The 13,661-nt window shown below is 39.9% G+C and overlaps 1 protein-coding gene and 1 long non-coding RNA gene across 6 annotated transcripts in view; one reads left to right on the forward strand and one right to left on the reverse strand.

Annotated features, from left to right (window-relative positions):
* The window catches only part of LOC123851568 (uncharacterized), a 42,736-nt gene that overhangs the window by 19,259 nt on the left and 9,816 nt on the right, over positions 1-13,661 (forward strand). Inside the window, exons 4-5 of one of the 3 annotated variants that reach the window (XR_006792640.3) lie at positions 2,492-2,642; positions 4,337-4,900. The exons of 1 other annotated variant lie outside the window; for it this stretch is intronic. This is a non-coding gene — a long non-coding RNA (uncharacterized LOC123851568). Of the gene's footprint in view, positions 1-2,491; positions 2,643-4,336; positions 4,901-13,661 lie in introns of those variants that run through there. One more of the 3 variants, XR_008506921.2, reaches the window with a different exon arrangement.
* The window catches only part of MCM8 (minichromosome maintenance 8 homologous recombination repair factor), a 42,589-nt gene that overhangs the window by 6,035 nt on the left and 22,893 nt on the right, over positions 1-13,661 (reverse strand). For all 3 annotated transcript variants that reach the window (XM_064572842.1, XM_045885412.3, XM_045885413.3), the window contains 7 exons: positions 11,544-11,574; positions 10,864-11,004; positions 6,957-7,098; positions 4,301-4,496; positions 1,999-2,218; positions 1,497-1,706; positions 604-680 (listed from right to left, as the gene is read on the reverse strand). In XM_064572842.1, the coding sequence (XP_064428912.1) occupies positions 604-680; positions 1,497-1,706; positions 1,999-2,218; positions 4,301-4,496; positions 6,957-7,098; positions 10,864-11,004; positions 11,544-11,574 (1,017 nt within the window). The remainder of the gene's footprint in view (positions 1-603; positions 681-1,496; positions 1,707-1,998; positions 2,219-4,300; positions 4,497-6,956; positions 7,099-10,863; positions 11,005-11,543; positions 11,575-13,661) is intronic.

Genomic DNA, 13,661 nt, shown 5'->3' on the forward strand with positions numbered 1-13,661 from the left:
GAGAGAGACAGTGAGAGAGGGAACACAAGCAGGGGGAGTGGGAGAGGGAGAAGCAGGCTCCCCATGGAGCAGGGAGCCTGATGCAGGGCTGGATCCCAGGACCCTGAGATAATGACCTGAGCCGAAGGCAGACACTTAATGACTGAGCCACCCAGGCACCCCAAAATATGTATTTTTGAATTGATTTTAGAACTATGTGAATGTATTACCCATTCAAAAAAATTTTTAATATTATTTACATAAATATTTTATTTTTTATTTTTTTAAAGATTTTATTTATTTGACAGAGAGAGAGACAGTGAGAGAGGGAACACAAACAGGGGGAGTGGGAGAGGGAGAAGCAGGCTTCCCGCTGAGCACGGAGCCCGACGTGGGGCTCGATCCCAGGACCCCGGGATCATGACCTGAGCCGAAGGCAGACACCTAACAAATGAGCCACCCAGGCACCCCTACACAAAGATTTTAAACCAAGAAAGTATAGTTTGTTCAGAGAATCAAATGGGCAAGGTAAAAATAATTTTGCTTGGCCTAATTAAACATATAATTTGAGATGAAAAGATGACTGGTATTTCATTTAAAACAGCATTTAAAATTTAATCTTACCTATATTTCATAACTTCAACTATATCGTCAGCATCTTCTTTGGTTGCTTCCTCTCTTAATTCCAACCTTGCTCGGGCCTTTGAAAGAAAACAAGCATTTTCAGATAACAAAAGTAAGTATATTTACATAGTTTGAGCAGGATATAGTATGTTGAAGCTTATTTCATTTATTCATTTTACACAAAAACTGATTTTGGGGGGAGGGAGACTAATATGAGAAGTCAGAATGAAATTATCTGAAAACTTGAGTATGAAAATACTCATTTAAAATATGGATGAAAACCTATTTGTATCTACTAACATATCTCTTTCTGAGTGTTCATTTCAGAAAATTTGATTATGAAATACACTTGGTTTTTCTTTGCCTTTTACTTTCAGGAAATCATGCCTAACCAATTTGTTAAAACAACATAGAAGGATAATCTGATTTTAAATGCAAAAAGCCCAAACTCCAGCTAATTTTAACTGCCAGAGTTCTCTTAGTATTCCAAACCCATGAATAAATGTTACTGCTGTTAGAAAAATAGGTACTATCGTTATGGACCTGTCATGTATCAAATCAAATACTGACACATTCTATGTTTCCATATATTCAACTTAGAATCTTAGAATCCTTAATTAACCTAACCACTTGCCACACTCCAGGAGTCTTAAATGTCAATAAAAGGGGGGAAAAAAAGTTGCATGGTATGTAACTGGTCCTGTGCCTAGAAAGAAGGGCTATACTTTGGTTATGATACAGATATGACCAAACATTTTTAAAAATTTTATACATCCATTTATAATGTCTCTTAGTTGGAAGAAAAATCAAGTTAATTATGCAGGAAATTGAGAGAAATCTTATCACCTCTTGCCCCCATTTTTAAGTCAAAAAAGCATGAACTTAAAATAAACCTCTGTTAGACGAATCAGAGATTCCAGCTGTCTAGTGGTGATGGGTGAGCTATTTAACCGCTGGCTCTGTTTCCGAAGCTCAAGGTAAAAATCTTGAAGAATCTGAGCAGCTTCTGTGGATAGCCTCGGATAGACATACTGCCGAGCATAACCAATGTACTTTCTCAATAGCTGGTGGGGAATTAGATCTATTGTTTCTCCAGGAACTACCTAAAGCATGATAAAAAGGCCCAAGATTATAAGGATAGCAAATAAAATCTTTCTGTTAAAATAACTTGTTGAGATACAAGAAAAAATTCTAAAAGACTTTCCAAATAAGCCAAACACTGTAGTTCTAGCTCTGAGTATAGTTGGCTTAGATTATTTCAAATGAAGTTTACTACTGTTGTAATATAAAAGGTTTTGGCATGAAAGTGATGTACTACTGCTCTACAATAAGCAACATACTGAACTCGGACATTCAAACAGAACGGAAATGAATGCTTAAGAAAGAGAAGCCTACCTTTAATCTTTCTGATAATGGTTTATCAGACACCACTTCAAGTACAGAAGTATTTGAATCCTGACTATTTATGCGAGCTACGGTGGCACTGCTAACGGTTCTCTGCTTTCCCGCTCTTATTGCAATCACATGTTCAGAGAGTAAGTGATCATGATCCTCATTTGGGGTGTCTAACAGGATAAAGACCAAATCAAATCGGGACAGCAGGGCGCTCCCCATTCTAAGAGGCATAAAAGAAAGAAGAAACAATGACTGGAATCAAAACAAATAGAAAACCATTTACTCACTTGTTTACTATTCAAGTTCCATGTAGAATTTTAAAAAAATTAAGTTTAAGTTAAAGAAAGAAGCAATAACTTTTGGATTTGATACATGCACCAATTCTGGACAGACACCCTTCAACACGTAAACAAGCCATATATGTACCTACCTTTGGTAGGCTGAGGATAAGGCCCCTTCTCACACAATGTTTGTTTGTTTTTTTGTTTGTCAGAAAGAGACAGGAGAGAGAGCACAAACAGGGGAAGCTGCCGGCAGAGGGAGAAGCAGGCTCCCCACTGAGCCAGGAGCCCAATGTGGGACTCAATCCCAGGACCCCAGGATCATGACCTGAGCCGAAGGCAGACGCTTAACCCTACCTGATGGTGAGCTTCGCAATGAATGAATTTTAAAACACATGCTATGTGATTCACCAGAGGTTATCTAGTTGGGTGGTTTTAATTTTTTTGTTTTCTCTCACCAAAACAGAGTCTCTAAATGCATTTATGATCACTTAGAAAAAAAGCCCACTTTTTCTTAAAAGTCATTATAATCGGGGTGCCTGGGTGGTTCAGTCAAGCATCCACCTTGATTTCAGCTCAGGTCATGATTTCAGGTTGTGAGATCAAGCCCTGTGTCAGGCTCCATGATGGGCATGGAACTTGCTTAATATTCTCTCTCCCTTTTCACTGCCCCCTCTTTCTCAAAAAAAAAAAAAAAAAAGTCATTTAATCATTACAATAAAAATGCTGTGTTCTACTTAGTCATCTTCCCTGATCCTACCAGATAGTCCTTCTGAGACAAGAAAACTAAAATCCAGAGTGATTAAAGAATTTGGCCAAGGCCCCAAAGCAGGTTTGGGTACCTCTAAAAACCAGAATCCAAGTCTTTGTTCAAGAGAATCTTTCTGACTTTCCCAATAAAGCACTTTTTCATTTTACTAAGAAAAACTAATAGATTGACTTTTTTGGTGGTGGTGGCATAGCATCTCCAAGTACAATTGTATATTTTGCTAAGTATCATTTTTATAGTAAAGGTACACATTATCATCAAACATTAGGAAATTTGTTTTTTTTTCTCTAAAATTTAAGCTTCTAATTTTTCACATGAGGCATTCTTTTGTCTTTTTCTCACTTCTGCATCATTTCAATCTATTTCCCCCTTATACCTTTGTCCAACCTATACAAAACAAATTAGAAGAAAAAGCATACACACATACAAATACAAACTGTGTTTTTGGAAGTGGGATCATACCCCATTTATAATATAATGTGCTCTTTTAACAGCAAAGCACAGAGCTATCAGCACATACAGAGCTACTTCCATTTTTATAATTGCTACTTTCCACTGTACAGTTTGCCATAGTTTAACCACTATGCATATCAAAGGGCATTTTAAGTTGTTTCCAATTTTTGGTTGTGATAAATAATGCCATCATACCCAACCTGTAAATATATCTCTGTGCACTTGTGTGACTATTTCTGTGGGTATGATTCCTAAAAGTAGAACTGGCTAAAACGAACGTACATTTAAAATACTGGTAAACGGGCACCTAGGTGGCTCATTCGGTTAAGTATCCGACTCTTGATTTTGGCTCAGGTCATGATCTCAGGGTTGTGAAATCGAGCTGAGTCAGAGGGAGGAGGAGAGCCTGCTTGAGGCTCTCACCACATGCCCAGTGTGGAGTCTGCTTGAGATCTCTCTCTCTCCTCCTCCCTCTGCACCGCCCCCCCACTTGCTCATGCTTGCTCTCTCAAAAAAAATTGTGAAAAATATGCCAGTTGTCCTTCAGGATGCTAACTTGAATATGTGAGAACCCATTTCCCAACCCTTTGCCAATAATGATTATTAATATCTAAAATATTTGCCAACCTAATAGCTATCAATGATACTTCATTGTTTTAATTTGTAGTGCTCAAACATGTTTTTGTACATTTACTGGAACTTATCATTTCTGTGAACCATTATGTCCTCAGTTATCTTTTTTCTTATTGATTTATAAGGATTCACTATATTAAAGGTATAAATATCTAAAGAGACTTACTTTAAGTTCTCAGAAACTGTTCTGGCTTTATTGTAGTGTCCTCCAACTGGATTTGCAGCAGCAATGATGGATGTTCTAGCAGGGAGGCTACAAACCATGCCAGCCTTAGCAAGACTAATACTTTGCTGTTCCATAGCTTCTAACAAGGCTTGATGTTGATTCCCCATCTTATCAAATTCATCTATTCCACAAATACCTACAATCATAGTAAAATAATACAGAAAAAGCTTTCTTTGGTCAAGTTCCAAACTTACAGGATGGAAACTGTTTCACCATAAAGAATTATTTGTAATTCGGGGTGCCTGGGTGGCTCAGTCGACTGTTAAGCGTCTGCCTTCGGCTCAGGTCATGATCCCAGGTTCCTGGGATCGAGTCCCGCATCGGGCTCCCTGCTCAGGGGAAGCCTGCTTCTCCCTCTCCCACTCCCCCTGCTTGTATTCCTGTTCTCGCTCGCTCTCTCTGTCAAATAAATAAATAAAATCTTAAAAAAAAAAAAAAAAAAAGAATTATTTGTAATTGTTTCCAGCAGTTAAAATTATAAAATGTCATATGGTTGAGAATGTGTGCTTGTTTTACAGCAAATAAAACACTTAACTTTTATGTAGTATTTTCTCATTCAGCGTTTTCTATAGGCAAGGCACTGTGTTGTGAGGGCTATAAAAATGAAGATATGAGAGTGACCCTCAAAAAGCTCAAAGACTTACATTCAAACAGGTGAGATTAAGATATATACATATTCAAAAGATAGTGTATTTCAGCAACTACAAGAGATAGGCATAATTACCTAAGATCAGTCTTCTGCGTAAGGAGAGGACATTTGAGCAAAAACTTCAAGGTGGAAAGGGAACAAGCCTTGCAGACCTGTCTGGGGTAAGGGAAGCACGAGTACAAAAGCCTACTACAGGAATGTGACATGCCTGGAGTGCTGGTGGCTTCCCAGGAATAGCAAGAAGGCCACTGTAGCTGGAGAATAAGAGGGGAATAGTAGATAATGAGGCAAAAGAGGTGATGAAAAGGCCAGAATGTGAATAGCCCTGGACCACTGTCAAGCCTTGAGCTTTCACTCTGAGTGAGATAGGGAGCCACTGGAGGGTTCTGAGGAGAATAACTTGATCTGAGTTTTAACGGGATTGCTCTGCCTTGTTAAGAACAACAGGAAGGGCAAGGGTGGTCACATGCATTCCAACTATGAGATCACACTACTAATCCATGTTAAGAGATGACAGCAGCACTGGAAAAGAGGCTGGATGCTGGATATATATGGAAGGTAGAGCCCACAATATTTGTTGATAGACTGGATATGGGGTATGAGGAAAAGTCAAGGATGACTGCACATTTTCTGATTTGAGCAAACAGAAGAATGGAATTATCACTGACTGAGATGGGAAAGACTGTAATAGACTTGAAGAGGAACATCAGGATTTCAGCTTAGGACATACTAAGTTTGAAGAAGTTATGGAAATGCTGCAATAACAGGCAATAAGAAATATGTGCCTAGAGTTTAAAGAAGAGATATAAATTTGGAAATTTTCAGCAAATAGGTAGGCAAAGCCATGAGACTAGGTAAGATCATCAAGAAGGTAAGCACAGACTAAGGAAAAAAAGGTACATTAACAAAGCATCTGGAGGTGCCAACCAGTTAAGGTTGGGGAGATAAAGAACAAGACTGAGAAGGAACAGTCAATAATAAAATAAGAAGAAAACCAGAAGAGTGTAATGTCCTGGAAACCAAGCAGGTAAAGTATCAAAGAAGAGGGGGGCAGGTGGGGATACTGAGAGGATCTGGATTCAGAAATATGGAGGTCACTGGGAAACAAAGGAATGAATGACCTTGACTGGAATCTGGGCACTGCTTGACACATGCATAGGAACATGTTTTTTAATAGGGTTAAAGCATCACCATGAGAAACTTGGGTAGCAAAGCTTAATTAGAGATCCCTTCTTGCTGAGCCCTCCAACTGGATTTCTTATAAACTATCAGTCAAATCCTGAAAAACATCCAATGAGATGGGTTAAAATACAGAAAAACTTCTAATTATAAAGTAATAGCTCTAAATTCTTATTTTAAGTCCTCAGAGTAAAAGGATAACATTCACCTTATTTTCAGTTCCAAGGCATCTAGATCTATTCTGGGCTAAGTAATAGTAATGCATTCAGCAAGTATTTACTGTGCACCTATGTATTGGGCAATGTAAATATGACAGTTAACAGGATGACCAAATCCTCCTGCTTAATGTGAAGTTTTAAAACAGGCTTTAAACAAATGATCACAAGTGTGATGGTTGTTATGAAATGGGAAGTGCAGGGAGCAATCTATACCTATTTGACTTGATTGATTTTTATATATAATCGTGTCTGCTGCAAGAGTCTGAAAATGAATGACAGTAAGTACCAGTTTCAGTTCTGCAGTATAAACTGTATTTCCAGTTAATTTTTCTGGCACTCATTCTCAACTCACTGGTTGATATAGTGCTGTCCAAATGCCTCTTGAACAGAATGTAAAGAAATTAACTGGAAAGGAAAAGGCTTAAAAAAATCCCCAAAGCTCCAGTAGACCTAGAATAATGCCTTTAAAACCCTTGGCTCAATTGAAAAATAGAAGCTGTAATATTAGGGAAATTAAATGTTGTAAACAGTGGAGAGTTTGGTCTCTTACCTTGATCTCCAAGTACAAGAGCACCGGCTTCCAAAGCAAAATCTCCAGAGGAACTATCTTTTGAAAGAGTTACAGTCAAACCAGAGGCAGTTGTGGTATTACCACAAACATACACACCACGTGGAGCAACGTTGCATACTGCCTAAGGAAACAAAAGGTTTAAAAGAATCAGCCAGGGTTGTTTGGGTGGTGCAGTTGAGCGTCGGACTCTTGGTTTCAGCTCAGATGGTGATCTCAGGGTCGTGAGATCAGGCCCTGCGTCGGGCTGCGCGCTGGGCATGGAGTCTGGTTGGGCTTCTCTCTCCGTCTCCCTTTGGCCCTCACCCACCGCTTGCTCTCTCTCTCTCTCAAATAAATAAATCTTTTAAAAATTAAAAAAAAAATCAGATAAAGTAAAAGGGAAAAAATAGCTAATAGTGACTGCTCACAAATATCAGCTATATGCCAAGTATTCTTCTAATAGCTTTACTGTACAATCTTTACTACCACAGTTAATAGAAAGGTATTATTACACCCCCACTTTGTGACACAGAAAACCAAGGCCTGCAGAGAGTAACTCACATTGCTGTGAAGGTGTGAAGTGAGGATTCAGTTAAACCCAGGCAGCCTGCCTCTGATGTCTATGGTCATGTGAACACTACACAGTTTCATTTTGTGCTTCATTTTAAAGTTCAAACAGAAAAAACATGAAGGCCAATTTTAATTTCAAAGGCTTCAATACTTCTTTATACAGCAGGTAATAAAACGGCTCAATAATGCTCACCTTGTGAGTAAACAAGCTACAGCAGGTCAGAAAAGTGGTTAAATAGCACAAGAATTAAAAGCATGGCAGGCAGACCTGTTTAAATCTTGCTCCGCTGCTCTCAGATCTCTCTGAGCCTCAGCTTCCTTATGTTTTATCACTTATATCCCTGAGGAGCAAGAGAGATCATGCGTGTAAGGCACTTAATCTGGTACCTGGCACACATACCCAATGCAAGGCCACTGTGTATGCTGTGCACTGCACAACCACAGGAGACCGTCCTCACACTGCTATGTCGATAATGCATGCTGGACATGTGCAGTGCCCAAGTGACCCTATGGTGTTGGCACCTATAAACAGTAGCTATCATTATTTTTGTTATGGTAATTCCTTATTCGTCTAGGAGGAGGATGATGGCTTACTAAAATGGTCAGAGGAAAATAGAATTAAAAATGTAAAGTAGGGGTGCCTGGGCGGCTCAGGTCATGATCCCAGGGTCTTGGGATCGAGCCCCGAGTCGGGCTCCCTGCTTGGCGGGAAGTCTGTTTCTCCCTCTCCCACTCCCCCTGCTTGTGTTTCCTCTCTCGCTGTCTCTCTGTCAAAAAATAAATAAAATCTTTAAAAAGAAAATGTAGGGTCAGCTGGGTGGCTCAGTTGGTTAGGCGACTGCCTTCAGCTCAGGTCACGATTCTGGAGTCCTGGGATCGAGTCCCACATCGGGCTCCCTGCTCAGCAGGGGGTCTGCTTCTCCCTCTGACCCTCCTCCCTCTCATGCTCTCTGTCTCTCATTCTCTCAAACAGATAAATAAAATCTTTAAAAAAAATGTAAAGTAAACAATTCATAACCATTAGTGTTAACCTAATTTTTAAAAACTTTGGTTTAGCAGGGCTGGAAGACTTACATAAAATATACTCCACTGTTTACAGCATTTAATTTCTAATATTACAGTTTCTATTTTTAAATTAGGTTAAATGGCATTATTCCAGGTCTAAAAAACATGAAAAATTGCCAGTGTCATTTCTTGGTATTAAATTTTTTTCAGTACCATTAAATGTATTTTGAAACCATTATCTGCCAAGACCTATTTCTTAAATTAAAAAGGAGTAAGAGAGGGGTATCTGGGTGGCTCAGTTGGCTGGGCGTCCGACTCTTGATTTTGGCTCGGGTCATATCTCGGGGGTCATGGGATCAAGCCCCATGTCAGGCACTGCACTTGGAGGGGAGTCTGCTTGGGATTCTCTTTCTCCCTCTCCCTCTGCCCCTCCCCCCGTGCTAGCAGGTACATGGGTGCACTCTCCTCTCTCAAGTCTTTTTTTTTAAACTTTTCTTTTTTAAATCTCATTTATTTATTTGAGACAGTGAGCAAGAGAGAGCATGAGCAGGGGTAGGGGCAGAGGTAGAAGGAGAAGCAGACTCCCGCTGAGCAGGGAGCCTGATGTGGGGCTTGATCCCCAGACCCTGAGATCATGACCTGAGCTGAAGGCAGACACTTAACTGACTGAGCCACCCAGGCACTCCTAAATAAATAAATCTTAAAAAAAAAAAAAAAAAAAAGAGTAAGAGAAAAATGGAAGTTTTATGTACCATAAGCAAAATGTATAAATTATAAGATTTGTATAGATAATCAGACACTGTGGAGATTAAACCAGGCTTCTACCTATAAATACACTAATTCAAAAGTCACACATATATACACCGATATAAAAGGCAGAAAAGGAAGTGGTAACAATTCAGGTCCCCACATGTACCGTCTACATGCGCAGTCCAGCTAAGTATCCTGCTTTCATTTTTATAATCAATTGTTTCCACTACAACTGGGTGCTCTATGGCTCAGTTGCCAGGCTTGTAGTAAGGGCTCAGAACAGAATTTTTTTTTTTTAAAGTGGACCCCATTGGTTCAAAGGAACACGGAAACATAGATGAAATGTCAGATTAGGAATTAAAATGATGACTGGTGTCACAATCAAGCATAGGGGATAAATAATGACTCTGACGTGAAGGACAGTGGGTTTATAATGCAACGATGAGGTCAAAGTGGTTCTCAATCCTGGCTGCACAGCACAATCCCCTGTGGAAGGTTGTACACACACAGACACTAGAACCCTAATCCAGAGGCTCTTAATTCAGTTGGACTAGGGCAGGCCCCAGGATTTTCAGAGTTCCAAAGATGATGCTGATATGCAGCCAGAGTTCCAACCCCTGAACAAAGACTCAGTAGCCACAGGACTACAACTTACCAAGAGAACCCTGGTCTGGTCACATTTTTCCACACTGGGGGTGGTGGGAAGGAATGGGACACATGGGCATTCTCAGAAAGGACATTATGACTGGCTTACCAGGTGTCACTCCCAGGCAACCACAAGTATTCCAACAAGCAGAACCTTCTAGAGCCATCATAAGCCCTGGTGGGGAGAACCACTAGGCTCTGACTGGCAGAGGCAGAATCTTCTTGGGCACCAAAAAGAAGTTAGCCACAGAAGTTGCCTTGCTTTAGAGAGAAGCAGTGGAGATGCACACAGACTGATCTCTTACCTTTATCAGACTATTCCTAAAGCTCAATACACTGTTTATATAGTTGTGTGAAGAGAGAATGCATGACTCTGCTTCCCTGCTCTTATTTTCTCAAAATATTCTGGTCATAGGTGAAGTCACAACAAAAAAGACTAGCAAAGCTGATACCAAAAAAATAAAAAAAAAAAGGGCTAGAGAAATGGCTGACATTTCACAATAGTTGACATCTCAACAGACCACCGTGTCTGTACAGCCTGTGTAATCTATTTGAAAGGATGGCCAGACAGAAGTGATGTCTTACTCACACAAACCCCAATTCACTTTTTTTTTTTTTTAAGGTTTTTTATTTGACAGAGAGAGACACAGCAAGAGAGGGAACACAAGCAGGGGGAGTGGGAGAGGGAGAAGCAGGCTTCCCACGGAGCAGGGAGCCCGATGCGGGGCTCGATCCCAGGACCCCAGGATCATGACCCGAGCTGAAGGCACACGCCTAACAACTGAGCCACCCAGGTGCCCCACCCCAATTCACTTTTACCACCAGACCAACTATATCCTCTGGCACACAAATACTACATGCTTTGAGAAAATTCACTTGTGAATCAGTCATACATTTCATCAGGAATACATCAAATACCAGATGACTGATTTCCTACCTGTAGCATCTGACTCTTTCCCAAGCCTGGATCTCCAACAACAAGGACATGTGGATCTCCTCGAATCGGAATTCTGTTTTTGTCATCTGCATATTTTTGGCTTCCTCCAAAGAGTGCTAATGCCAAGCCTGCTTTAACAAGCTCAAGTGTGAAAGAAGAGGGAGGGGGGAGAAAAACCTCAAAACTGAGAAAGACACAAAGATGACTAGCAAAAAAGGGATGCTTCTCCTTTTATATTTACATTTACTTGAGAATTTTTTTAAAAGCATGGTTCAACTTTACTTTTTTCCCCCTAAGGAAATTAACTTAAAATATAAACTTCTGTAACGTAAATGATTAAAAAGCAAAAACTAGGAAGCACAGAAAATCAAAGAAGTATCTTTAAAGTCACTGAGTAAAGACCTATACCTTGCAAGGCATGAATCTACTCCACAAAACTGGGGAGTACTTGCTAGTTTCCACTTTAACACTTAGTGCCCAAAGTCACTTTAAAGGTACCTCATTCCAATTAGCTCAAATTAGTAAGCATCTTGTTCATACAAGGAGCTGTAGTTTGCCTTTCACATCATTCATTTATGGAGAACAATGACATATTAAAATACAAATAAATGGCTAACAAAAATTAGCTATTTTTTGCCAACTTTATATATTTTTGGGTAAAGATGAAGTAAAGTACTTACTTCATGACCAAAAATGACAGGGCAAAGTGAGCTGAAAAACAGAATACAACTTATAAATTCTTACTTATGCTTCATCAATCTATTAGAAGATCTACTTTACAACTTGCTTAACTTGCTTTAGCATCAAGAAAAAGGCAAACATAAAATTTACATCCCTCAAACAACTCAAAACATTTTATTCAAACAGTAAGTTTCTCAGAATTCTTGGTCAATTCATAAAGGGAAGAAGGCTTTAAAAATTGTGTCTGTCAGGTGCCTGGGTGGCTCAGTTGGTTAAGCGACTGCCTTCGGCTCAGGTCATGATCCCGGAGTCCCTGGATCGAGTCCCGCATCGGGCTCCCTGCTTGGCAGGGAGTCTGCTTCTCCCTCTGACCCTCCCCCCTCTCATGTGCTCTCTCTCATTCTCTCTCTCACAAATAAATAAATAAAATCTTTAAAAAAAAAAATACTTTATAAAAATTGTGTCTGTGTAAGGGAGACAAAACTTGTAAAGCATTTTATTTATTTTTTTGAAAGAGAGATTGAGTGAGCTGGGGCAGGGAGGGGCAGAAAAGAGGGAGAGAGAATCACAAGCAGTCTCCACACCCAACGTGGGCTCGATCTCAGGACCCTGAGATTATGATCTGAGCCAAAATCAAGAGTTGGACGCTTAACTGATTGAGCTACCCAGGTGCCCCTTTGCAAAGCATTTTAAGTAACTAAATATACTGTTGATGTATCACCAGCCGGTGATCTCATAATCATGGTCTTCTACCTTAGGCACCATACACTGACTACCACCCCTTCTCACTCCCCCATTCCCTTACCAGTATTTCGGGGGATCACCTCCCAAATAAATGCTTACCCAAATCGTTGCTTCTGAAGAAACCTAAACTAAAACATAACCTTCCACTGTCTTCTCCATTCATCTTTCATGGTCCTCCATTTGTTATTCTAGCAAAGGTGAACAAACTTTTTCTTAAAAGGCCAGAACATAAATCTTTTCAGTTTTACTGTCTGGGTCACAACTACTCAACTTGTGTGAAAGCAATTATGTGATGAATGGATGGCACTGTGTCCAAATAAAATTTTGTTTACAAAACCAGGCAGCCTAATTTGCCAACCCCTGCAAGATTAACAAATGGACAACCATGAAAAATTCTAGTTTTAATGTTGAAATCACAAATACAGAACTAAAGGGTAAAAGCAACCTGTGAGAAGAAAACCTTTCTAGTATGGCAGAAGGACCACTGCAAAGGTTCGTTCTTATTCAAAATGGGTAAGAGGAACCAATCAGAGGTGTTTTGATCTTCAACCAGGTGACTCCTCCCCACCTGCTCACAGCCCACTCACCACACTGTCCCTGATCCACAGATTACACCCTCACTCTAGCTCAGAGTACCCCTTCTCCCAGGGTAGGTCTGGATGGCTATCTATTCAGAAGTCTCTGAGGGTTTAAGGACAGAGACCCCCTAAGGAACTCTATACTTTTCTCAGCTGACTATAACATATTAAAGGCAGAATGAGTCAAATTCTCTTAGTGCCCTAAGCCTAACTAAGGAAAACACAACATGGTTAACTGGTTTTTTTTTTTTTTAAGATTTTATTTCTTTGTCAGAGACAGAGTACAAGCAGGGGGAGCTGCAGGCAGAGGGAGAAGCAGGCTCCCCGCTGAGCAGGGAGCCCGATGCAGGACCTGATCCCAGGACCCCCGGATCATGACCTGAGCCAAAGGCAGACGCTTAACCGACTGAGCCACCCAGGTGTCCCCAGGGTTAAGTGTTCTAATACAACACATTTCAAAACCTCAGTCTTTACTACTGTTAGGTCCATCTATTTTTCAGTCTCTCTTGTTTTCCTCTATTTCTCCAAAATTACCCAAAAAATTGTTTAAAAGTTTTTAAAATAACAGCACGCTGTGTTAATTATGTTAAATACATTATAAAATTTCATGTAATCCTTGGAACAATCTTCTGAGGCAGGAATTATTTCTATTTTAAGATGAGAAAAATGAAGGAGGTAGTAAGTAACATGCTTCCAACCACACTGGAAGTGCTTGAAGTGGGATTCTAACTTAGATTTATTGAAAATTAAAAACAAAAATTTAAAAAAAAAAGTTTAACCACTAAAGCAAAAATT

This window comes from Mirounga angustirostris, unplaced genomic scaffold (genome assembly GCF_029215605.1).
Source record: "Mirounga angustirostris isolate CCGP_5_RB_7025 unplaced genomic scaffold, mMirAng1.0.hap1 SCAF_10, whole genome shotgun sequence".
In the NCBI taxonomy this organism is placed as follows: Eukaryota; Metazoa; Chordata; class Mammalia; order Carnivora; family Phocidae; genus Mirounga; species Mirounga angustirostris.